Here is a 26285-nt window from a genome sequence, read left to right as displayed (position 1 = left end):
TGCGGATACACCAGCGAGTTCACACTGGAGAGAGGCCGTTCACCTGCTCTCAGTGTGAGAAGAGATTCACTCGGTCATCCCACCTGCTGAGACACCAACGAGTTCACGAGTGATTCCAGGGGTTGGATTCTGCTGTTATTGTTTCTGTTCTCAATTACATCCAGGACTGCATTTTGTTCATTCTCACAGTTAGTCAATGGGGAGGATGCTCTGATTGTGGGAAGGGATTCACTGATTCATCCGACCTGCTGAAACACCAGAGAATTCATAATAGGGAGAGGCCATTTATCTGCTCTGAGTGTGGGAAGGGATTTATTGATTCATCCACCTTGCGGAGACACCAGCGAGTTCACACTGGGGAGAGACCATTCACTTGCTCTGATTGTGGCAAGGGATTCAGTCAATCATCCAACCTGGTAAAGCACCAGCGAATTCACACTGGGGACAGGCCATTCACCTGCTCCGTGTGTGGGAAGGGATTCACTCAGTCACCTCACCTGCTGAAACACCATCATGTTCATGAGTGACTGCAAGGACTGAATTTTGCTGTTAATCTCATCGAGGTCCCAACCATTTTCATTGGTGTCTGTTTCTGCTGATGTTAATAAACCCTGGCCCAGTTGTAAGATTTGTATTGTGGATTGTCTAGTCTGAGTCCTGAACTCGTAAATAAAAACAAGAAGTGCTGTAAAAACTCAGCAGGTCTGACAGCATCTCTGGAGAGAGAAACAGAGCTAATGTTTTGACACTGAAGAAGAGTCACATTCAACTGGAAACATTAATTGTTCCTGACTTTACAGATTCTGTCAGACTTACTGAGATTTTGCAGCAACTTCTGCTTTTAGAATGACGGTGAATGCTGGATACATGAATCAGAGACTGGTGTAAAACTGGGATCTGCTCCTAAATCAAAGTGAAACAGCAGGTTAAAGTTTCCAGTCTGAAAAGTACTATGGTTGTTATACTATATATACCATTTTAAGGCTGGTTTTAACTCATTTAAAATAAACCTGTTTAAAATATATTTGTTAAAGTCAGTATTAAAATACGAGTTGGATGAGTTCACAGGAGCCTGTTAACCGCTGGGACAATTATTCAACAAACATTGTCTGTCCAGACAGAGAAGAAGCTGCAGTTTGTTTGCAGGAATTCCCTGTTTTATTGATGTGTGTGTGTTAGACATCAGGATAACTAAAAATACACAAACCTGGACATCAATGGTGATCTGATTGACAGTTACTCTGGGAATCACTCCCACTGTGAAACTTCAGCACTGACACTGCTGAATGTTGTAGGCTCAGGGAGTGGGGCCTCCAGGAGTGGACTGTAAAAAAGCTGGGTTTCAGTATCCTGACTAATATATGGTGAGGAACCAGAAAAATCCTTACTGAGGAACTGCCTGGGGTTTTACCAGTGTAGGTTCAGGGGCGAATGATTCCTGACTCCCTGAAATGTCTGATATTGAACCCAGTTTGGAACAAGATTCATTCAGTTTCCAGGAGAATAGAGACAAATATCACCCACAACTGAGAGAGAGAAAAACAGCCACCTTGATCAATGACTTGGATGAAGCCAGAATTGATGATACAAAGATAGGTAGAAAAGCAAGTTGTGAGGTTATTACAAAAAATCTGTAAGGGACGCAGATAAGTTACCTGAATGGACAGAAAAATGGCAGATGGAGTATAGTGCGGGAAAGTGGGAGCTTTTCCACTTTGGCAGGAAGAATAGAGAAGCAAAAAATTGTTTAAATATACAGAAACTGAAGAATACTGCCGTAGAGAGGAATCTGGGTGTCCTTGTTCATGAATCGTGAAAAAATAGGGTGAAGGTACAGCAAGTAAAGAAGAAGGCAAATGGAGTGTTGGACTTTACTGCAAGGGGGTGGAGTTTGAAAAAGGGAACTTGCTGCACCTACACAGGACATTGCTGAGATAGCAGCTGGAATACTGTGTACGGTTCTGGTCTCCCTACTTATGGAATGACATGCTTTCATTGGAATGAGTTCAGAGAAAGTTCACCAGGCCCATTCCTAAGATGAAGGTGTTGCCTTTTGAGGAAAGGTTGTGAAGGTGTAGGGGAGAATTCTCCCATCCCACCCACCACAGGAATCGTAGCAGGCCAGGGGGTGGACCACACAAAGGTCCTTTGACCTCGGGGCAAGTGATGCCGCAGAATCCAACTCGTCTTTTGGGGAAGGGTTGCACCGATACTCATTGGGTTTGGAAGAATGAGCAGTGAACATTCTGAAACATATAAGATTCTCATGGACAGTTGACAGGCGAGAGGCCAAGAGGATGATTCATGAAGGAGTCTTGAACTTGGTGCCACAGATCTACAAGGAAGCCAAGTGTATTCTTTTAGCCCTTACAGACACCAATACTTTATCCTCTGTTTTAGTCAGGTTAGTCAGAGGTTTAGTCAGGTGTGGTGAAAGCTTCAACCAATCATCTGGCCTTTTGGAACATAATTGCAGTCACAGGGAGATGCCATGGAAATGTGGGGATTGTGGGAAGAACATAAGAACTAGGAGCAGGAGTAGGCCATCTGGCCCCTCGAGCCCTCATGGCTGATCTTTTTGTGGACTCAGCTCCACTTACACACCCGCTCACCATCACCCTTAATTCCTTTACTCTTTAATAATTTATCTATCCTTGCCTTAAAAACATTCAATGAGGTAGCCTCAACTGCTTCATTGGGCAGGGAATTCCACAGATTTGCAACCCATTGTGTGAAGAAGTTCCTCCTCAACTCAGTCCTAAATCTGCTTCCCCTTATTTTGAGGCTATGCCCCCTAGTTCTAGTTTCACCCGCCAGTGGAAACAACTTCCCTGCTTCTATCTTATCTATTCCCTTCATAATCTTATATGTTTCTATAAGATCTCCCCTCATTCTTCTGAAATCCAATGAGTATAGGCCCAGTCTATTCAGTTTCTCCTCATAAGCCAACCCTCTCAACTCCGGAATCAACCTCGTGAATCTCCTCTGCACCCCCTCCAGTGCCAGTATATCATTTCTCAAGTAAGGAGACCAAAACTGTACACAGTACTCCAGGTGTGGCCTCACCAGCACCTTCTACAGCTGCAATAATCTTGCTGTTTTTAAACTCCATCCCTCTAGCAATGAAGGACAAAATTCCATTTGCCTTCTTAATTACCTGTTGCACCTGCAAACCAACTCTTTGAGATTCCTGCACAAGGACACCCAGGTCCCTCTGCACAGCAGCATGCTGCAATTTTTTCCCATTTAAATAATAGTCCATTTTGCTGTTATTCCTACCAAAATGGATGACCTCACATTTACCAACATTGTGCTCCATCTGCCAGACCCTCGCCCACTCACTTAGATTATCTATATCCCTTTGCAGACTTTCAGCGTCCTCTGCACACTTTGCTCTTAGTGTCATCTGCGAATTTTGACACACTACACTTGGTCCCCACCTCCAAATCATCGATGTAAATCGTAAACAATTGCGGTCCCAACACTGATCCCTGAGGCACACCACTAGTCACTGATCGCCAACCAGAAAAACACCCATTTACCCCCACTCTTTGCTTTCTGTTAGTTAACCAATCCTCTATCCATGCTAATACATTACCCGTAACACTGTGCACCTTTATCTTATGTAGCAGTCTTTGGTGCGGCACCTTGTCAAATGCCTTCTGGAAATCCAGATACACCACATCCACAGGTTCCCCATTGTCCACTGCACATGTAATGTTCTCAAAGAATTCCACCAAATTAGTCAAACATGACCTGCCCTTCATGAACCCATGCTGTGTCTTACCAATGGGACAATTTATATCTAGATGTCTCGCTATTTTTTCCCTGATGATAGATCCAAGCATTTTCCCTCCGACAGAAGTTAAGCTAACCAGCCTATAGTTACCTGCCTTTTGACTACCTCCTTTTTTAAATGTTTGTGATTTTGTGAAACCTGTTTTTGTTGTCTGAGCTGACTGGAATTAGAGCCAGAGCAGGAGTAATCCAGGAGAATGATTTGGAGGTAAAGCAAAATCCAGCAGATGCTGGAGTTCTGAAAAGAACCGACCTGCTGAGTTTATCCAGCATTTTCTCTATTTATTATAATGCTTTTGGGACCTGGGTTTGAATCCCACCACGTTTCAATAAAAATATTGATGAGCATGAATTAATTGTTGTAAAAACACATCTGGTTCTGTAATGCCCTTTAAGGAAGGAAATCTGCCGCCCTGATCCAGTCTAACCGACATGTGACTGGATTCACAAACAATTCAAGGGCTGACTGGGTAAACAGGGAATGTCACCATCAGAAAAACAGAGCCCCCTTGAGGGCAGAAGGGTTAGGACAGGTTATGGAGAAGGTTAAAACTGTCATCATTGAGAACAACACAGACTTTAACGGAACAACTTGTCCCAAACACAATCTCTTGTAGTTAGTGTGGCAGGGTGTGGTGAATCAGGTTTAAAAAGAGTCAAATTATATATGTTTTCTAGTTTGGACAACCACATTTAAATCTGGGACTCGGATGAGGATATGAATTGGTGTTTGGTGGTAAGATCTAAATGTGTGTATTACGCCAGGAAGCCTTAAACCCAGAGTGAGAATATTTCAAACCAGGGTTCAAAATGAACGGCTGTGGATGGTGAATTCACTCTCAAAAGAAAACAAAGAAAATTACAGCACAGGAACACCCCCTTCGGCCCTCCAAGCCTGCACCAACCACGCTGCCCGACTGAACTGAAACCCCCTACCCTTCTGGGGACCATATCCCTCCATTCCCATCCTATTCATGTATTTGTCAAGATGCCCCTTAAAAGTCACTATCATATCTGCTTCCACTACTTCCCCCGGCAGCGAGTTCCAGGCACCCACCACCCTCTGGGTAAAAAACCTGCCTCCTTTAAACCTTGCCCCTTGCACCTTAAACCTATGCCCCCTAGTAATTGACTCTTCTGCCCTGGGAAAAAGCTTCTGACTATCCACTCTGCCCAGCCCCTCACAATCTTGTAGACTTCTATCAGATCGCCCTCACCTGTGTCGTTCCAGTGAGAACAAACCAAGTTTCTCCAACCTCTCCTCATAGCTAATGCCCTCCATGCCAGGCAACATTCTGGTAGATCTTTTCTGTACCCTCTCCAAAGCCTCCACATCCTTCTGGTAGTGCGGCGACCAGAACTGAACACTATATTCCAAGTGTGGCCGAACTAAGGTTCTATAAAACTGCAACATGACTTGCCAAAAGGCCCGCAGAAATTCTGTCTTGGGAGGAACTACTGGAAGAAAATAAATCATCCTGTACATGGGAGAGACAGAAACTGTGAGGACCATCTCCTCCAATCACAGATTCTGTCTCTCCCAATGTTGCTACATCTGCAGAGACAGAGTCTCAAACTGGAGGAACAGCTTTGCCACCTATTTTGAGAAAAGACTCAGCAGCCGATCTGTGATGTGTGGAGGAGTTGTGTCTTCCTGCTACAGAACTAGTTTCATAGCAGTGTGAGCCTCAAAAGGAATGATCCAACCATCGGCAGACCTTTCCCCATTCTGCTGAACAAGTCTCGATTATTTTTATATATCTCAGAAGGTGGGGTTTACAGCTCAGGAATTTGAGTAACCAGATATTGTGAACGTACTTACAATCACTTGGGTCGTCACATTAGAAATTGAGATACATTCATCCAGGTTCATATTCTAAACTGCTTTTATTTGCAGTTTAACATTCACAGACAACATACAAAATCCCCGGTCAGAGCTGATCTCAGCTGGTGTAGTGAGGTTATTGATGGGTTATTGATGTAAATCCACACACAATGAAGATCAGAATCGGGAGAGATTTTTCCTGCTCCACTGTCTGAACCAATAAACATCTGATTCAGTTCCCTTGTGTCAAATAGTTAGAATTCTCATTTTGGAAAGAGAGTATGGGAGTATTTTTAAAGTAAATTAACAAAACATATCATTCATAGATTCCAATTTAAAAGTTTTAATATATACACAGTCTTCAGTATTTGTGCTATCTTATTCAAAGAAGTAAACTAACAGAAACACAAAAGGTAATGTTACTACGTGACTACATCACTAATAAAGGAGTTACTGAGAATGGAAAACGATGCCCTGGAAACCAAAAAATAGCCCTTAAAAATCAAAGAGTAGCTTTCCAGAAAATCTCAATACAAGCATTGAAAATAAATACTTTGTGCCCTGCAGATGGATCTTTCAGAGAATGAATTGTAGATTTTGCCCAAAGATCAAATTAGAATTGAAGCAAAAGTTCTTAACTTTATTCTAAACAGGTTCCTGTTGAGAGTTCTTCAATTAAGGGGGAAGATCACTGGTGGTGCTTTTAAAAAGTGACATTGCAGCCCTGAAAATCAGTGACACTTCCAGAATATTAAATTCCAGCTAGTTATAGGGTTTGTTAACATCAGCAGAAATAAAATATTGTCAGACTGTCAATACTGAACAGCAGCAAAAACAGCAAAATCCAACCCCTGCAGTCACTTGTGAACTTGTTGATGTCTCAGGAGCCATTGTGACTGAGTGAATCCCTTCCCACACACAGAGCAGTTGAATGGCCTCTTAGTGTGAGTGCGTTGGTGAGCCAGCAGGTTGAAAGACTTTGCGAATCCTTTCCCACACACGGAGCAAGTGAATGGCCTCTCCCCTGTGTGAACTCGCTGGTGAGCAGAGAGGTTGGATGACCGATTGAATCCCTTCCCACACACGGAGCATGTGAATGGTCTTTCTGCAGTGTGAGTGCGTCGGTGAGCACTGAGGTTGGATGACTGCCTGAAATTCTTTCCACAGTCAGTGCAGCTGAATGGCTTCTCTTCAGTGTGAATTTTCTGGTGTCTCAGCAGCGTGGGTAAAACTGTGAATCCCTTTCCACACACAAAGCAAGTAAACGGTCTCTCCCCAGTGTGAATTCGCTGGTGTGCAATGAGGGAGGATGCCTGTCTGAAACTCCGTCCACAGTCAGTGCAGCTGAATGGCTTCTCCTCAATGTGAACTCGCTGATGTGACAGTAAGTGGGATGACCCAGTGAATCCCTTCCCACAGTTGGAGCAGGTGAACGGCCTCTCCCCAGAATGAACTCGCTGGTGTGACAGCAGGTGGAATGACTGAGTGAATCCCTTCCCACAGTCGGAGCAGATGAATGGTCTCTCCCCAGTGTGACTGCGTTGGTGCACAGTGAGTGCTGAAGAATGCCTGAACCTCTTCCCACAGGAGGTGCAGGTGAATGGCTTTTCCTCAGTGTGAATTCTCTGGTGAGACCAAAGGCCAGATGACTGAATGAATCCCTCCCCACAGACAGAACAGGTGAACGGTCTCTCACCAGTGTGACTGCGCCGATGGTTTTCCAGCAGGGAAGGGTAACTGAATCCTTTCCCACAGTCCCCACATTTCCACGGTTTCTCCATGGTGCTGGTGTCCTTATGTTTCTCCAGGTTAAACGATCAGTTGAAGCCTCATCCACACACAGAACACGTGTACAGTTTTTCCTTGCTGTGAATGGTGTGATGTTTTTTCAGGCTGTGTAACTGGATAAAGCTCTTTCCACAGTCAACTCACTGAAACACTCTCACTCGGGTGTGCGTGTATCTTGGTGCTTTTTCAGTCACGCTGATGTTTGAAATCATCTCCTCCAGACAGAAGACAAACATTTCTCCTTCCACGGTCAAAGTCTGAGGATATTTAAGTCCAAGTGAATCGAGACTCTGTCTGATTTTGATGTGATGTTTCTTCACCTCACCTGTAAAAGGAGTTTACAAAATTAATCACTGTCAGTCCAGGATAGAAATTTTGAACAGGCAATTCTAATTCTCTGGAATATTTCTTCCTCTCTTGTTCCCCAAATCAATAAATTCCTGTCCCACAAACTCTTCCTCCTCCCTGGGCTGAAATCCAAACCCATCTCACCATTTCTTTTCTCCACTCCCAGTTTTCTCCCTCCCTCTCCTCTGTCCGGGTTCAGTTCTGATGTGGAGATGCCGGCGTTGGACTGGGGTGAACACAGTAAGAATTTTAACAACACCAGGTTAAAGTCCAACAGGTTTATTTGGTAGCAAACACCTAATGGTAGCTAATGGTGTTTGCTACCAAATAAACCTGTTGGACTTTAACCTGGTGTTGTTAAAACTCTTACTGGGTTCAGTTCTCCAGCTGCTGTCTGCAGACTGACAATAAAACCAATGGGTCTTATTGGGGGTGTTGGGGCCTCCAGCGGGTGTTTGTGAATCCTCCCCGCCCACCTCCCAGGGTTTCCTTCCTTCCCAGAGATCAGAGTCCTCATTGATTTGAGGCCAAAGTGTAACCTCTTATTTATTGTCCCCCTCCCCCATCCTCTGATGTGAACCATCCTCCAGTGGCTGAGCCAGGATGGGGCCGTTAACCTGGGCCTGTTCCCGGGAGGGAGGGAGGGAGAAGCCCCGCAGCTGCAAACCAGGGAGCTGACAATGATTCTGAAGGGTTTGCGGATCCACAAAGTGTTTCCAAATCCTCCCAGCCACCGCCTAACGCTGACTCCGCTTCTCCGGGACAAACAAGCGCCAAGGACAGCAATGACACTGCGCATGCTCCACATCACAATGCCCGGGGACTGATTGACGGCAGCTCCGGACCAATAGGAAGAGGGGGCGGGGTTGGAGGACCGAGCGGGAGCGGCTGGTCCTCCAACCAAGCGGAGTGAATGAGGGGCAGGAAGTGCGGGTAATGGCGATGGACAGACGGATGGTTTTAACTCGGAAGCGAGATCAATCCGAGGTAGAGGGCGGCGTGCGGGGAATGATAAATGTGGCGGGTGGGTGGAGAGGCTTCGTAAACATGTTGTTCAAACCCAACCCCCGGAAATGAACTTCCCGGTCCCCCCCTTTGTACCAAATGGAGCGGCAGCTTGTAGTGTTAGACCCGGGCTGACTGCCGCCATTGAGGCTGCATGTGGGAGGCCGGCAGGGATTGTGATCGGAGAGGGAAGCCCTGACGTCACAATGGAATGGGTGAGTGTGTGACGTCACAATGGAATGGGTGAGAGTGTGATGTCACAATGGAATGGGTGAGGGTGTGACGTCACAATGGAATGGGTGAGGGTTCCAGATGAGCTGAGACTGGGCTGGAGTTGGGCGATGACACTGACATGTGGCCCGGTGGCACAGTGGTTAGTGCAGCTGCCTAACAGCTCCAGGGACCCGGGTTCAATTCCAGCCTCGGGTCACTGTCTGTGCAGAGTTTCTACATTCTCCCCGCGTCTGTGTGGGTTTCCTCCGGGTGTTCCGGTTTCCTCCCACAGTCCAAAGATGTGCCGGTTAGACGGATTGGCCATTATAAATTGCCACTTGGTATCAGGGGGAATTAACAGGTAAATATGTGGATAGGGCCTGGATAGGGATTGTTGTCGGTGCAGGCTCGATGGGCTGAATGGCCTCCTTCTACACTATTTTATTATTCATTACTTTTAATTAATTACGATTAATGCTTCTATGAATGAAGGTGGTCTTGATGATGATGTGGACATGTGGCTGGAAGCTCATCTTGAGATGAACTATTTCACCCTGATTGTGAACAGCCTGGTTCAGCCTCAGACAGTTGCCAGGAGGAGAGATAAAGTTGTTGGTGAGGGAGTGGAGTTTGTAGTGGGGACTGAACACAATGGGTTCAGTCTTCCCAGTATTTAAATGAAATAAATTTATGTTCTTTCAGTACTGGATGTCAGACAAGTCAGGATGGTGTGTGGGTTGGAGAGAAACTTGGAGCTGATGGTGTTCACAGGATTTGGAAATTCTGTCAAAGTTCCTGTTGAGTTGTTGATGAATAAAATCTCTCCCTTCACCTCCGGCCTCTCCTACTTCTCTCTGTTTCCACTCAGAGTGTGGAGATGCCGGCGTTGGACTGGGGTAAGCACAGTAAGTAATCTCACAACACCAGGTGAGAATCCATTGATATGGATGGAGATTTACAACTTTTTGGGAATGAAATAGGGAAGAATGTTCCATAGAAACTAGAATTGTCTGCTCTGAATTTCTATCCTATACTGACTGTGATGACTTTTGCAAACTCATTTCACAAGATTTTGAACGAGGAATCACAGGCAAAAATCTCAACCGTCACGTCTAGACAGAGTCATATTCCTTGGGATCTGAATATTTTGTAATGTGGAACTGTAGCTACGTTATATATTTCCAGACATCTCTTCCCTCAGAGGGTTGTTAGTCTTTTGGATTTCTCTTCTACAGGGACCAGTGGAGGCTGAGGATCATTGAATATATTCCAGTTAGACAGATTTTTGACTGACAAGGGTGTCAAAGGTTATGGGGAACAGACAAGAAGATGGAGCAAAAGCTAAGATGTGGGGGGATTTCTTCACTCAAGGATGTGGTGAAGATTTGGAATTCTCACGTCCTGAGGACAGTGAAGCCTCAGTCATCAACTATTTTCAAGAGAGAGATTGATAGGTTTCTGGATATTGAAGATATCAAGGGACATGGGCTTAGTGTGGGGAGAATGATGCTGAGGTAGATGAACAAATTATCTCATTGAATAGTTTAAAAGGCTCGATGGGCCAAATGGCTGACTGCAGCTCCGATTTGTTATGGTCTCTGTGGCCAGGACAGGAAGCAGTGAGCATGGATCTGTCAATCAGCCTCAATCCGCACCTTCAGGAGAATTGGGAGGGTGAATATTAGATACAGCAGAGTGAGAATGGAGGGAGAGTGTGTGGGATGGAGATTTACAGCTTTTTGGGACTGAAATAGGAAAGAATGTTCCATAGAAACTAGAATTGTCTGTTCTGAATTTCTATCCTGTACTGACACTGATGACTTTTGTAAACTCATTTTACAGGATATTGGAAGAGGAGTCACAGACTGAAAACTCAAACGTCACGTCTAGATCTGACAGAGTCATACTCCTTGGGAGCTGAATATCATCGGACTTTGAATCTAGAAGGAGAAATGATTGTCCGGTCTGTCGATTTGAAAAGATTTGAAGTGTCAGTGTGACTGGAAAAGCACCAACAAACTGCCACACTCGAGTGAGGGTGTTCCAGTGCACTGACTAAAGAGCTTTAACCAGTTACACAGTCTGAATAAATATCACACCATTCACAGTGGGTAGAGACTGTAATCTTGTTCTGTGTGTGGACGAGGCTTCAACTGATTGTCCACCCAAGAGAGAGGCAAGGACACCTGCACCATGGAGAAACCATGGAAATGTGGGGACTGTGGCAAGAGATACAGATACCCATCTCTGCTGGAAGCTCATCGGCGCAACCACACTGGGGAGAGGCCGTTCATCTGCTCTCAGTGTGGGAAGGGATTCACTCAGTCATCCAGCCTACAGAGACACCAGCAAGTTCACACTGGGGTGAGGCCCTTCACGTGTTCTCAGTGTGGGGAGGGATTCACTCGATCTTCCGATCTGCCAGTCCATGAGCGCATTCACACTGGGGAGAGGCCGTTCACCTGCTCTCAGTGTGGGAAGAGATTCACTCAGTCTTCCGACCTGCGGAAACACCAACGAGTTCACACTGGGGAGAGGCCATTCACCTGCTCTCGATGTGGGGAGGGATTTACTCTGTCATCCCACCTGCAGAGACACCAGCGAGTTCACACTGGGGAGAGGCCATTCACCTGCTCTCAGTGTGGGAAGGGATTCTGTGATTCATCCAGCCTGCTGACACACCAGCGAATTCACATTGGGGAGAGGCCGTTCACCTGCTCTGTGTGTGAGAAGAGATTCAGTCTTTTATCCCAGCTGCTGAGACATCAGCGAGTTCACAAGTGATTCCAGGGGCTGGATTCTGCTGTAATTGTTTCTGCTCTCAATTACATCCAGGACTGCATTTTGTTCATTCTCACAGTTGGTCAATGGGGAGGGTCGGAGGGTTTCTTTCTGCTGGACTGGCCGGTCTCATGACTTTGCCTCCAGTGGGCTGATGCTCTTTGAGTCTTGTTGCAAATACATGGTTTCAAATTTCACAAGGATCACAGAGTGACAGGGTGTGAGGAAGTTAAGAGATTTATTTCTGTTTGAAACCCCCTCAAATGCCTATCCAATTTCCTTTGTAATTGTTTATTGTCTCCACTTCCTCCACCCTCGCAGGCAGCGAGTTCCAGGTCATTACCATTCACTGCATCAAAATATTCTTCCTCACATCCCCCCTTCCTCTCTGACCCAAAACTATAAATCTGTGTCCCCCTCGTCCTTGTCCCGTCAGCTAATGAGAACAGCTTTTCTTTGTCCATCTTATCTAAACCTGTCAGAATCTTGTCCACCTCTATCAAATCTCCCCTCAACCTCCTTTGCTCCAAGGGGAACAACCCCAGCCTGACATCGACAAGAATGGACAAACTAACAGAATGTGTTAATTTCTGAAATCAAATGGGAATGTTTAATTTCTGTTTTAAAGATATTGTAAATATATTGTCCTGGACAATAAAGGATTTGGAATAACTCACCTTGGGGGGTGTGTGGTTGAATGGAATATATCAATCTGATATCCACCAACAGTTAGTGAAAGTCCGGAATGTGTAGCTGGAAATCCCTCCCTAACAGCACTGTGGGTGTACTTACATCTCAGGCATTGTAGCAGTTCAGGAAGGCAGTGTTGGGGTTGACCATGTCTGAGGCAGCTACATACAGCCACATATTCTGTTATAATTGAAGGACAGCAGATTGAATGTGAGGCATTATGGGACTGGACTATCTTGACCACGTTCCTGTGACTGCTCAGTTTCTGCAATCACGGACCATTAAAGCTGCTTAGCAGGGCCCCAACAGAGCACTTGGTGAGAATATTTACTCAGAATGAGTTAGAATTAAACTGGGGCGGCACGGTGGCACAGTGGTTAGCACTGCTGCCTCACAGCGCCAGGGACCCAGGTTTGATTCCCAGCTTGGGTCACTGTCTGTGTGGAGTTTGCACATTCTCCCCGTGTCTGTGTAGGTTTCCTCCGGGTGCTCCGGTTTCCTCCCAAAGTCCAAAGAAATGTGGGTTAGATGGATTGGCCATGCTAAATTGCCCCTCAGTGTCAGGAGGACTAGCTAGGGTAAATGAATGGGGTTATGGGGATAGGGTCGGTGGGATTGTGGTTGGTGCAGACTTGATGGGCTGAATGGCCTCCTTCTGCACTGTAGAGATTCTATGAGATTATTGCAGGACCGGCTGGTGTTCAGCAGCTGAGATTTTCCAGCATTTTCTTTTTTCGTTTCAGATTGCAGCATCCGCAGTATTTTACTTTTATGATAAAATGATTTGGTCTGATTGGAATCCCCACGACCCTCCCGCAAAACAGAGGGAGTGGTGGCAAAGGGAGAAAAAGGATAAGGATGATAAAGTCTGGGTTCTGATTCTCCGAGCCCATGTAGAATTAACAAAATGAGTGAACCAGTTTATAAAGAACAGAAGTTACCCATCCCTAACAAAAACTGATCAAATTAAATAGGTTGAGGAATATAACAAAAATAATTAATAGATGAAGTTTAAGATCATTTGTTTTGTTTTAAACTTGTGTAAAGTGATGTAATTGTGTGCCAAGTTTTTGCTGCTCACTCCCCATCCCTTTAGGTTCTGTAGAAAAGTTAACCCTTTCAGCAGACAGTTCATTTGTTTTTAAATCGCCCGGAAACTCGTGTCTATTTTAGTTCATAATTGAAGATTTATGGGAATTGGCTCAGATGGTCTTTTGACATTTTTAAAGTATAAAAAAGTGGTCTTGAGAACGCAATTTGGTAGAGAGAGGTGGAGGGAGAGATGTTTACAGAGAGGTGTTGAGAGCTGTTGGTTTTACAAGTTATCCATGTTTGTGGAGCGGTCACTTCATGTCCTGGTCTGAGAGGGATGGAGAGAAGTCTGTTCAATTGTTAATGTTAAACTTTCTCTATTAACTGTGAATCAACACTCTGTTTTTTTTATCTTTCTGACTTGTTAAATTTTTAATGATTTAATAACTTTCTGAATTCACCATTTAAAGTATTCTTTCTTGCCATATGGTTAAGACACTGGAACCTGGTGTGATTTACGATTAGGGAGGTTATTGTAAACAAGAGAACCCCCATAAATCTTAGTTCAAATAAATCAAAGTTCTGATAAATGGAATGTTATCCTTTATTATTCCGGACAAATGTGAGGTAATGCATTTTGGAAGGTCTAATACAGATAGAAAATACACAGTAAATGGCAGAACCCTTAAGAGTATTGATAGGCAAAGGGATCTGGGTGTACAGGTGCACAGGTCACTGAAAGTGGCAATGCAGATGGAGAAGGTAGTCAAGAAGGCATACGGCATGCTTGCCTTCATCAGCCGGGGTATTGAGTTTTAAAATTGGCAAGTCATATTGCAGCTTTGTAGAAGCTTAGTTAGACCGCACTTGGAATATAGTGTTCAATTCTGGTCACCACACTACCAGAAGGATGTGGAGGCTTTGGAGAGGGTACAGAAAAGATTTACCAGGATGTTGTCTGGTATGGAGCGCATTAACTATGAGGAGAGGTTGAAGAAACTTGGTTTGTTCTCACTGGAGCGACAGAGGTTGAGGGGAGACCTGATATAAGTCTACAAGATTATGAGAGGCATGGACAGAGTGGATAGTCAGAAGCTTTTTCCCAGGGTGGAAGAGTCAATTACTCGGGGGCATAGGTTTAAGGTGCGAGGTTTAAAGGAGATGTACGAGGCAGATTTTTTACATAGAGAGTAGTGGGTGCCTGGAACTCGTTGGCGGGGGAGGTAGTGGAAGTGGATACGGTCGAGACTTTTAAGGGGCGTCTTGACAAGTACATGAATGGGATGGGAATAGAGGGATGTGGTCCCCGGAAGGGTAGGGGTTTTTAGATAAGTCAGGCACCATGGTCGGTGCAGGCTTGGAGGGCTGAAGGGCCTGTTACTGCTGTAATTTTCTTTGTTCTATTACGAGAGAAATTGAACAGAGAAGTAAAGATGTTGTACTTCAGTTACAGTCCAACAGGTTTATTTGGTAGCAAATACCATAAGCTTTCGGAGCAATGCTCCTTCGTCAGATGGAGTGGTCTCAGAACAGAGACCACTCCATCTGACGAAGGAGCATTGCTCCGAAAGCTTATGGTATTTGCTACCAAATAAACCTGTTGGACTTTAACCTGGTGTTGTGAGACTTCTTACTGTGCTTACCCCAGTCCAACGCCGGCATCTCCACATCATGTACTTCAGTTATACAGGGCGTTGCTGAGACTGCATCTTGAACACTGGCTGCAGCTTTGTCTCCTATTTAAGAAATGATACAAATGCATTGAAAGTGGTTCAGAGGAGGTTTAATAGATTGCTTCCCAATTCGTGACCCTCACAGGATAAATTTTATCCGATTTTTCTTGTCTTCACCTCTGATAAAGAGTAATCCTGACTCAAAATGTTGTCTCTATTCTCTCTTTACAGATGCTGTCAGACTTGCTGAGATTGTCCAGCATTTTCTGTTTTTGTTTCAGTTTCCAACAACAGCAGAATTTTGCCTTTATACTCATTCTTGTTCGATAAGGACATCAAAAGTATCAGGTATAGCACGAGAACGCAACACAAAAAGATCATCCATGATCTAAATAAATGATGGAGCAGACTCAAAGGGCCAAATGGTTACTTCTGCTCTGATGTCGAATGTTGGTCACAAATTCCTGAGAATTCTGAACCAAGGCTGGAAGATTCGCCTTGCTTGTGTTCGTGGGAAAATGTCCAGGAGAACCATCACTGTGAAGGACAGTTCTGGGATTAAAGGTTGCCAGACTGGAAAAGGAAAACAATGGAAATAAACCCTTGGAGTAAAGAATCACTTTGGGCTGGTTTTTGGAGAAGGTATGTCAACATTCCAAGGCAGGGTAAAATATATCCATTGAGTGGATATTTAATGGTGTTAAGAGTAAAAGGGCAAAGTTTAATTTTACAGTTTAAGGGCTATGTTCCCTATGAAAAAGTGTTTAATCATTGTTGCTTCCAGTTTGTTGGAGGAAACATCAGAAAACTTGAAGTTTTGTCGTGTGATTCTTTAATTTGTTTACTGGGTTTAGAATTCATTTTTAAAAATTGTTGATCGTCAGAGATCCTAACAGTTCATTTAAAGCCACACGTTTCGACTTCCCATTTGAGTCTGGGACACCTTTCTGTCTCTCTATTGCTCGTGTCAATGACAGCCAGGCGATGGAGCTGAGAGCTGAATTTAGCTGAGAATAATGGGGCCTGCGCCCCAGTTGGGAAACTGCCATGGACGTCGCACTAATAGAGAGACAGGAAGGTGCTGGAGGACTGAGTGGGAAATGGGCCTCCAACCAATTGTTATATCAGTTACTCAGAGCTAAAGAGAAACCTGTCTCTTTAAATACAGATACAGGGAAGAGGCTGCACTGAAATCTGTCCCTTTTAACCTGCACAAAAGCAGGAGGCTGAGATTGACAGGCTGCAGGAGGAGACCATTCAGCCCATCATGTCCCTGCTATCTCTTTTAAAGAACTCTCTGATTTATCCAACTGCTCTGTTCTTTCCCCACAGCCCTGCAAATTCTTCCCTTTCAAGTCTTTACCCTTTGGAAATATACTATTGAATCTTTCAAGCAGATCAGAACAATTTGTTGTGTCAAAAAATAAAATCTCATCTCCCCCTCTGACCCCTTTGCCAATTACCTTAGAGGGACTCACTTTCTGTTAAAGAGCCTGCCAACCCCTCTCACCCACTTTCCCTAAAGTGTATCAATCTCATCAGGAAAAGTCCAGCAAAATCAAATATTGTTACTGATAAAAGTTTATTAATGAAACAGAACATGATTAAAACAAACAGAAAATTACTTGAGGATCAAAGACAACCAGAGTAAAGGATGTTCACAATGTTCTGGACACAAATGTTTTCTCTTTATCTGTTCCCTGACCTCTTTGTGGTAAAGGCAGAATTCTCTGGATCGTAAATTTAAAAAGAAGTTTATTGAATGAAAAAGGTTTACTGAACACAGTGGCACAATGGTTACTGCTGCCTTACAGCGTCCTGGCTTGGGTCCCTGTCTGTGCGGAGTCTGCACATTCTCCCCATGTCTGCATGGGTTTCCTCCGGTTTCCTCCCACAGCCAATGATGTGCAGGTTAGGTGGATTGGCTATGCTAAATTCTCATTAAGTGTACCTGAACAGGCGCCAGATTGTGGCAACTAGGGGAATGTCACAGTAACTTCATTGCAGCGTGAATGTAAGCCTACTTGTGACTAATAAATAAACTTTAAGACATTGACTTTTACAGCTTCATGCGGGTGATCAGTCTGTAGAAGAGTAACCCTCTCTGGCTCCTTCTTTGTCAGGAATTCTTGTGGAAATCAACTTTGGGAGTCTGGCTCCTTCTTTGACAGCAATTTCCTTGGAATTCAGCCTTGGGAGTCTTCAGAATTTGGTTCACATGAAAAACCTTCAGAACCTCTACTTTTATCCCCAAAGTGACCATTACCACACATCAGAGTTGGGCCTGTTGTAACATGACAATTGATCAATTTGGTCACCAGATTAATTGAATTGGATCCTCAATTACTGACACCACTTTCTATCACTGTCTCAGACAGGAATACAAGAGAACTGGTTCATGTTATCCCTTTATCTGATTGTGTACAATACCCTTATTCACACAGTTTCAAATGTTGAGGCTAATCAGAGTTTGAAGATCTCTCTCGCCAGTACACTACGCCAGCTGCGGCACGGTGGCACAGTGGTTGGCATTGCTGCCTCACAGAGCCAGGGATCTGGTTTTGATTCTCGGCTTGGGTCACTGTCCATGTGGTGTCTGCACGTTCTCCCTGTGTCTGCGTGGGTTTCCTCCAGCTGCTCCTGTTTCCTTCCCCAGTCTGAAAGACGTGCTGGTTAGGTGCATTGGCCATGCTACATTCTCCCTCAGTGTAACCCGAACAGGCACCGGAGTGTGGCGACTAGGGGATTTTCACAGTAACTTCATTGTAGTGTTAATGTGAGCCGACTTGTGACACAAATAAATAAATAAACTTTAAAAATTTATCTTCATTGCACATTCGTTACATACACAGCAATTAAGCTTTTACATTTTAACAGCAAATAAAAACTCAGTCTTTGACTATAACGACTGATTTATTAATTGTAACTCAATTAAGGGTCACTGCTTATTCAATCACCATGATGCCCCCTCCAATTGGCCAATTCCTGAACGCTCCCCCGTGCACATCCACTCCCCTTGGCAGAGATTCACCACCCCGCCCCCCCACCGATCACCCTCCCCCATGCAAAGCTCCCCCCCCTTGGCGTCCACCCTCCTTGCATAAGCCCCCAGTCATTGTAAATACCCATCCACTAAGCCCCACCCCCACCTATCCCTTTGGCACTGTCCATGAGACACTTATGGTGCTCAACTGGGCACTGCCAGGGTGCCAGGAGGGTACTGAATGTGGCATTGCCCAATTGGCACTGCCACTGACAACCATGTGGCTTCAATGGCCTCCGAGCCCATCCCCACCTGCCCCCCCCACCCCCCCCCCCCCCCCCAGTGTGGCCCAAGCACCTGGTCCCCGCTGGTGAAGACCAGTAGTGATTCTCGGCGATGTGACGTCTCGCCAGCGAGGGGGGGAAGCAGCCATGCTGAACCCACCAATCACATTGTAATGTAGGCAAATCTGTGCAAATAGCCTTCACTCCCTTTCTGGGAATGAAGCCGGCAAAACACAGGCCGGGAAGAGAGCAATCCTTTAGTCTCGCACGCTATCTTCCTGGCTCACCGGTCTAATCGAGCGGCGAGTCGAGCCGGTAAGATCGCCCCCTGTATCTTTCTTTCACACTCAGACTGAACAATCAGCCTTATTCTTGAGGCAGATTTCACAGAATATAATGTCCTCTCGCTGATCAAAATGAAAGAAGAAATTCTTAGTTTAAACAATTCCTGCTCGCTGCACAGATTCCACAAACATTGAGGTGAATACAGTGTGGTAACAACAAAATGACAACAATACAGTTCAGTAACAACAAACTTTTTTAAACTTCATCTTTTTTTTGTTATATTCCTCAACCTAATTGTTTTAATTTGATCAGTTTTTGTTAGGGATGGGTAACTTCTGTTCTTTATAAACTGGTTCACTCATTTTGTTACAGAACCCAGACTTTATCATCCTTATCCTTTTTCTCCCTTTCCCACCACTCCCTCTGTTTTGCGGGAGGGTCGTGGGGATTCCAATCAGAACTAATCATTTTATCATAAAAGTAAAATACTGCGGATACTGGAATCTGAAACAAAAACAAAAAATGATGGAAAGTCTCAGCAGGTCTGACAGTATCTGTGGAGAGAGAATAGAGTCAATATTTCGAGTCTGGATGGCCTTTCATAAGAGCTCTTCTGAAGTGTCATTCAGACTCAATGTTGGCTCTATTCTCTAATCATTGTATCGATAAGTTTCTTGTTCTTAGTTTCCAAATGGCAGGTAAGCTCTGGTTTTTCACTGGCTATGCTCGGGTAGGATTATAACTATTAGAAGCTACGCTCAGAGGTCCACTTTTCAATCCAGTGCTACTTGGAGTATACCGTCAGTTCACCGATTATCGGGTCACAAATTTATGATAAAATAAGTTAAATAATGCCTGAGAATATTTCTTAACCAATTACCTATCACTGTGTGTTGATTGGTCAGACCCACTTTTTACAGATTCAGGAATCTCAGCCGCTGAACACCAGCCGGTCCTGGAATAAGATTAATTCTAACTCATTCTGAGTAAATATTCTCACCAGGTCCTCTGTCAGGGCCCTGCTAAGCAGCTTTAATGGTCCGTGATTGTAGAAACTGAGCAGTCGCAGGAATGAGGCGGCACGGTAGCACAGTGGTTAGCACTGCTGCTTCACAGCTCCAGGGTCCTGGGTTCGATTCCCGGCTCGGGTCACTGTCTGTGTGGAGTTTGCATATTCTCCTCGTGTCTGCGTGGGTTTCCTCCGGGTGCTCTGGTTTCCTCCCACAGTCCAAAGATGTGCGGGTTAGGTTGATTGGCCAGGTTAAAAATTGCCCCTTAGAGTCCTGAGATGCGTAGGTTGGAGGGACTAGCGGGTCAAATATGTGGGGGTAGGGCCTGGGTGGGATTGTGGTCGGTGCAGACTCGATGGGCCGAATGGCCTCCTTCTGCACTGTAGGGTTTCTATGATTTCTATGATGTGGTCAAGGTAGTCCAGTCCCATAATGCCTCACATTCAATCTGCAGTCCTTCAATTATAACAGAATATGTGGCTTTATGTAGCTGCCTCAGCCATGGTCAACCCCAACACTGCCTTCCTGAACTGTTACAATGCCTGAGGTGTAAGTACACCCACAGTGCTGTTAGGGAGGGATTTCCAGCAACACATTCCAGACATTCACTGGACTGTAGGTGGATACCAGATTGATATATTCCATTCAACCACACCCAAGGTGAGTTATTCCAATTCCTTTATTGTCCAGGACAATATATTCACAATATCTTTAAAACAGAAATTAAACATTCCCATTTGATTTCAGGTATTAACATATTCTGTTAGTTTGTTCTTTATTGTCAATGTCAGGCTGGGGTTGTTCCGCTTGGAGCAAAGGAGGTTGAGGGGAGATTTGATAGAGGTGGACAAGATTCTGACAGGTTTAGATAAGGTGGACAAAGAAAAGCTGTTCCCATTGGTTGAAGAGACAAGGACGAGGGGGGTGCAGATTTTGGTTCAGATATGTGGGATGGCGGGGGAGGGGGGCGATGTGAGGAAGAATATTTTGATGCAGTGAATGGTAATGACCTGGAACTCGCTGCCTACGAGGGTGGAGGAAGTGGAGACAATAAACAATTACAAAGGAAATTGGATGGGCATCTGGGGGAGTTTCAAACAGAAATAGTGACGAAATATCTCTTAACTTCCGAGCACCAGCCACTGGAGGCAAAATCGTGAGACCGGCCAGTCCAGTAGAAAGAAACCCTCCGACCCTCCCCATTGACCAACTGTGAGAATGAACAAAATGCAGTCCTGGATGTAATTGAGAGCAGAAACAATAACAGCAGAATCCAACCCCTGGAATCACTCGTGAATTTCTTGGTGTCTCAGCAGGTGGGATGAAACTCTGAATCCCTTCCCACACTGAGAGCAGGTGAATGGTCTCTCTCCAGTTTGAACTCGCTGGTGTGTCTGCAGACTGGAAGAGTTGGTGAATACCTTCTCACACTTCGGGCAGGTGAACAGCCTGTCTCCAGTGTGAACTCGCTGGTGTCTCTGCTGGTTGGATAACTGACTGAATCTCTTCCCACACACACAGCAGGTGAACGGCTTCTCCCCAGTGTGAACTCGCTGGTGTGTCTGCAGGCTGGGTAACTGAGTGAATCTCTTCCCACACTGAGAGCAGGTGAATGGCCTCTCCCCAGTGTGAACTAGTTGGTGTGTCCGCAGTTCGGATGACTGAGTGAATCCCTTTCCACACACACAGCAGCTGAAGGGCCTCTCCCCAGTGTGAACTAGTTGGTGTGTCCGCAGTTCGGATGACTGAGTGAATCCCTTTCCACACACACAGCAGCTGAAGGGCCTCTCCCCAGTGTGAACTAGTTGGTGTGTCCGCAGTTCGGATGACTGAGTGAATCCCTTTCCACACACACAGCAGCTGAAGGGCCTCTCCCCAGTGTGACTGCGTCGATGAATTTCCAGCCGAGATGGGCACATGTATCCCTTCCCACAGTCCACACATTTCCACGGTTTCTCCATGGTTCGGGTCCTCGTGACTCTGTAGTTTAAACAATCAGTTAAATCTCACACAGAACACGGGTACAATCTCTGCCTGCTGTGAATGCTGCGATGTATTTTCAAGCTGTGTAACTGGTTAAAGCTCTTTCCACACTCAGTGCATTGGAACACTCTTACTCAGGTGTGTGTGTGTCTCGGTGCTTTTCCAGTCACACAGATGCTTAAAATCTTCAGAAGCTGACAGAACAGAGAAACCTTTCCCCTTCTAGATTCAAAGGCCGATGATATTCAGGTCCCAATGAATTGAGTGACTCTGTCAGATATTGATGTGAAGTTTGGTTTGAGATTTCTGTCTATAAATTCTCACCTTCTGATATCCTGTAAAAGGAATTTACAAAAGTCATCAGTGTCAGTACAGGATAGAACTTCAGAACAGACAATTCTAGTTTCTATGGAACATTCTTTTCTCTCTCATTCCCCAAAAGCTGTGAATCTCCATCCCACACACTCTCCCTCCATTCTCACTCTGCTGTATCTAATATTCACCCTCTCAATTCTCCTGAAGGTGCTGATTGAGGCTGATTGACAGGTCCATGCTCACTGCTTCCTGTCCTGGACACAGAGCTGGAAATCTCCATGCAGGCTGCCAGACAGATATATGTCTATCTGACTGGACCAAAGACGTATGGATTATATAGACTGGGCTCACTTCCTTTCCCTTCAGTGGCTAAGGGCGGACAAGTCACCAGGACCCAATGAACCGCACGCTAGCTTTTTAAAGGAGGTTGCTGAAGAGATTGTGGTGAATTTTGTTGAAATTTTTCGTAACTTGCTAGATTTCGGGAGAGATCAGAAGATTGGCAATCAGCCAATGTGACTACCTTGGTCAAAAAGGGAGAAAGGCAGAAGGCAGGGAACTATAGGTCAGTTAATTTAACATCTATTATTGGCAAGACGCTGGAGTCAATAATCAAAGAGCAAATAGCTAATCATTGAGGAAAGCTGAATAGAATCAAACCTCGTCAACATGGTTCTATGAAAGATAAATCATGTTTGACAAATTTGCTTGAATTGTTTGAGGATGTAAGAAGGAGGGTAGATCGAGAGAAATCTGTGCTTGTAGTTTATTTTAAAAGGGCGCCATGGCAGCACAGTGGTTAGTACTGCTGCTTCACAGTGCCAGGGACTCAGGTTCAATCCCGGCCTTGGGTGACAGTCTGTGTGGAGTATGCGCATTCTCTCCATGTCTGTGTGGATTTCTGAGTGCTCCAGGTTCTTCCCACAGTCCAAAGATGTGCGGGTTAGATTGATTGGCCATGCTAAATTGCCCCTTTGTGTCCCAATAGGTGGATTAGTGGGGCAAAAATGTGGGGCTACAGGGATAGGGCCTGGGAAAGATGAGTCAAGAGTTGGGGAAGATGCAATAAAGTCACCCCTCTGTCTTCAAAACCTGGCAAATGGAGTTTAAAGTGGGGAAGTGTGAGGTCATGTATTTCAGTCGGAGGAATCAACAGGGAGATTATCTAAATAGAGAGAGGCTGCCGATGAGTGAAGTACAGCGGGATCTTGGTGTTCTTGTGCATGAATCACAAAAAGCTAGCAGGCAGGTCCCACATGAGGTAAGAAGGAAAATGGCATTTTGGCTTTTATTGCAAAGGGGTTGGAGTTTAAAAACAGGGAGGTTTTGTTGCAACTGTACAGTGTGTTGGTGATGCCTCACCTGGAATAGTGCATACAGTTTTGATCCCCTTCCCTAAACAAGGATATAGTAATATTGGACGTAGTCCAAAGGAGACTCACCAGGCTAATTCCTGGAGGGAGGGTTGTCCTATCAAGAGGGAGTAAATTGTCAAGGTCTGTGTTCCTTGAAGTTTTGAAGACAAAGGAGTTATTGAAACATATTAGATCCTGAGGGGGCTTGACAGGGTAGATGGTGAGATATTTTCAGGAGTGGGAGAGTCTCAAACAAAATAAATACCTCATTGAATGTTTTTAAGGCAAATATAGATAAATGTTTGAACAGTAAAGGAATTAAGGGTGATGGTGAGTGGGCGGGTAAGTGGGGCTGAGTCCACAAAAAGATCAGCCGTGATCTTACTGAATGGCGGAGCAGGCTCGAGGGGCCAGATGGCCTACTCCTGCTCCTAGTTCTTATGTTCTTATAAGCACTGATTCCAGATTGTTCAATACTTCTACACTGAATCCCTCTGCTTTCCTTCTCCCATATGTACTCTATGATGTACCAATCATGATACCCTAACTAAACTAAAACAAAAACCTTCTGACTCAACGAGGGATGGGTAATAAATGCTGGCCAGCCAGCGACGCCCATGTCCCATGAATGAATAAAAGAAATCACAGAATTGTTTTGATTCAAAGTTGAGACCTCATCCACACACACAACACGAGTAGAGTCTCTCCCGCTGTGAATGCTGTAATATTTTTTCAGGCTGTATAACTAGTTAAAGCTCTTTCCACAGTCAGTGCACTGGAACACTCTCATTCGAGTATGTGTGTGTCTCGGTGATTTGCCACTCACATTGATGTTCAAAACTTTCTGAAGCAGACGGTACAGAGAAACATTTCTTCTTCTGGATTCAAAGGCCAATGATAATCAGATCCTGATGAATTGAGTGAGGACGGGACGTTTGGTTTGAGATTTCTGTCTGTAAATCCTCATCACCTGATATCCTGTAAAAGAAGTTTACAAAAGTCATCACTCAGTACAAGATAGAAATTCAGAACAGATAATTCTAGTTTCTAAGGAACATTCTTTCCCCTCTCATTCCACAAAGGCTATGAATCTCCATCCCACACACTCTCCCTCCATTCTCACTCTGCTGTATCTAATATTCATCCTTCCAATTTTCCTGAAGGTGCTAATTGAGGCTGATTGACAGATCCATGCTCACGGCTTCCTGTCAATCTTTTCGGTAAAACAATTAAACGAAATCAAATCAACTGAGGGACAAATAAACATTCTTTTAATCTTTTTGGCAAAACAAGTAAACCAAATTAAATTAAATGAGGGATAGATCAAAAGGGGCAGACCTCAAAAAGAAGGGAATCGCCTGTCCTGGACACAGAGAGCTGGAAATCTCCATGCAGGCGGCCAGACAGATATATGTCTATCTGACTGGACTAACAATGTGTGGAATGTACAGACTGGATTCACTTCCTTACCCTTCAGTTGCTGCAAGTCCCCAATTTCCCACAGAGTGAGAAATGAAATGGAAAGGGGGAAACATTGATTTCCTCCCAGATGGTTTTTCTTTTGTTTTATTCAAACAAAATACAGAAAATTAAAAGTTTCTTTAGACGCTGACATACCAACTATGCAGTTGGAACTGGTCCAGGCTGCTGGATCACAGGCTGCTCTGGTTTGCCTCCCTTCTGTTCTGAAATGGGTGTAGTTGGCAAGATCTCATCCTTGGGCTCAACAATGCTGACATGATCAGGCAAAGGTTTCTTGGGTCCAATTTTACCACTTGGGTCCCATGGAAGCATGATCTTAACTTTAATTCCCAACACACCTTGCCTTAGCAGTACGTGACGCACAGCTGTATCAACATAGTAGTTCACTGGATCACCACTGTGGATCATCAGACCGTCAACAAATTTCATGGACTTGGCTCTCTGGCCTCGGAGTTTTCCGGAAACTACCACCTCGCAGCCCTTGGCTCCACTTTCCATAATGAAGCGGAGAACACCATAGCAGGCTCTACGTACAGCCAGGCCTCCGAGCAACTTGTAACGCAGGGACTCTGCCTGAGCAATAGCACAAAGCCCTCGAGTGGCAACCTTTTCGGCATAGAGCTCAACACTTCCCTCTGGGAAACCAAACCGCTTCTGAACAACAGCAGTCGGCTCACGGATTCGACGTCCTTTCTCACCCAGCACATTCTGAGTCCTGGTGGCCAAGATGATGATCTCGGTCCTGGTGGGTGTGACCCGCACCTCCACACCGCTGTAGCCGTCCTCGGCCAACTCGCGGGTCAAGAACTCGTTGAGCTCGGCCTTGAAGGTGCCGTCCGCCACGAACTTTCGCTTCTTGGAGATCTGCGCCGCCATTTCCCCTCGCGTGCAGAGGAGGGAGTTTCACTCTGAAGCTCATTGGACAACTTCCGCGCTGTGACGTCACAACGGAGCCCTACCTGAATCAGCCAATAGACATCAGCCTGTTCCGCGATGACGTCCTGGGGTTCCAGTGCGCAGGCTCGGCGAGCGGACGCGGGAGCCCCGCCCCCACCCATTGTTCCCGTTCCCCTGTTCCTCCTCGAGCCAAGGTTTCCAGGCAACCGGCTGGCGGCTCCGGCCAGAGCGGGAAGCCGCTCGGTGATCTCCCCCACCCCCCGGCCAAGGACTGCGCATGTCCAAGGGAGAGGGGAAGCTGCGCATGTGCGGAGGGCTGCCCGCCCCTTCCCACCACCACGCTGAGGTATTGACCAATGGGAAGAGTTGGAAGACCGGAAGTACCTTTCTCCTGCAGCCAACCAGAGCCCCCCATTTTCTGAATGCGGAAACCAGACAATGAGTTTGTTCACCCGCAAAGCTGCTGCTACTCTTTCTCTGAATGAAGATTGAGCTTCAGACACAGACTCAAACTTCTTTCTGTCTCCCACATCTGTGA

The 26285-nt window shown here is 45.3% G+C and overlaps 2 protein-coding genes and 1 pseudogene across 2 annotated transcripts in view; all 3 read right to left on the bottom strand.

Annotated features, from left to right (window-relative positions):
- The window catches only part of LOC144484636 (uncharacterized), a 28267-nt gene extending 6591 nt beyond the window's left edge, over positions 1 to 21676 (bottom strand). The window contains exon 1 of the mRNA XM_078203097.1: positions 21137 to 21676. Within this exon, the coding sequence (XP_078059223.1) occupies positions 21137 to 21676 (540 nt within the window). The remainder of the gene's footprint in view (positions 1 to 21136) is intronic.
- Positions 1 to 26285, bottom strand: part of LOC144484666 (uncharacterized) — an 81394-nt gene that overhangs the window by 16646 nt on the left and 38463 nt on the right. The gene's annotated exons all lie outside the window — the stretch shown is intronic.
- On the bottom strand, positions 24921 to 25732 carry LOC144484655 (small ribosomal subunit protein uS3 pseudogene; annotated as a pseudogene).

This window comes from Mustelus asterias, unplaced genomic scaffold (genome assembly GCF_964213995.1).
Source record: "Mustelus asterias unplaced genomic scaffold, sMusAst1.hap1.1 HAP1_SCAFFOLD_122, whole genome shotgun sequence".
NCBI classification, from domain to species: domain Eukaryota; kingdom Metazoa; phylum Chordata; class Chondrichthyes; order Carcharhiniformes; family Triakidae; genus Mustelus; species Mustelus asterias.
This window is presented reverse-complemented; position numbering and strand designations above follow the sequence as displayed.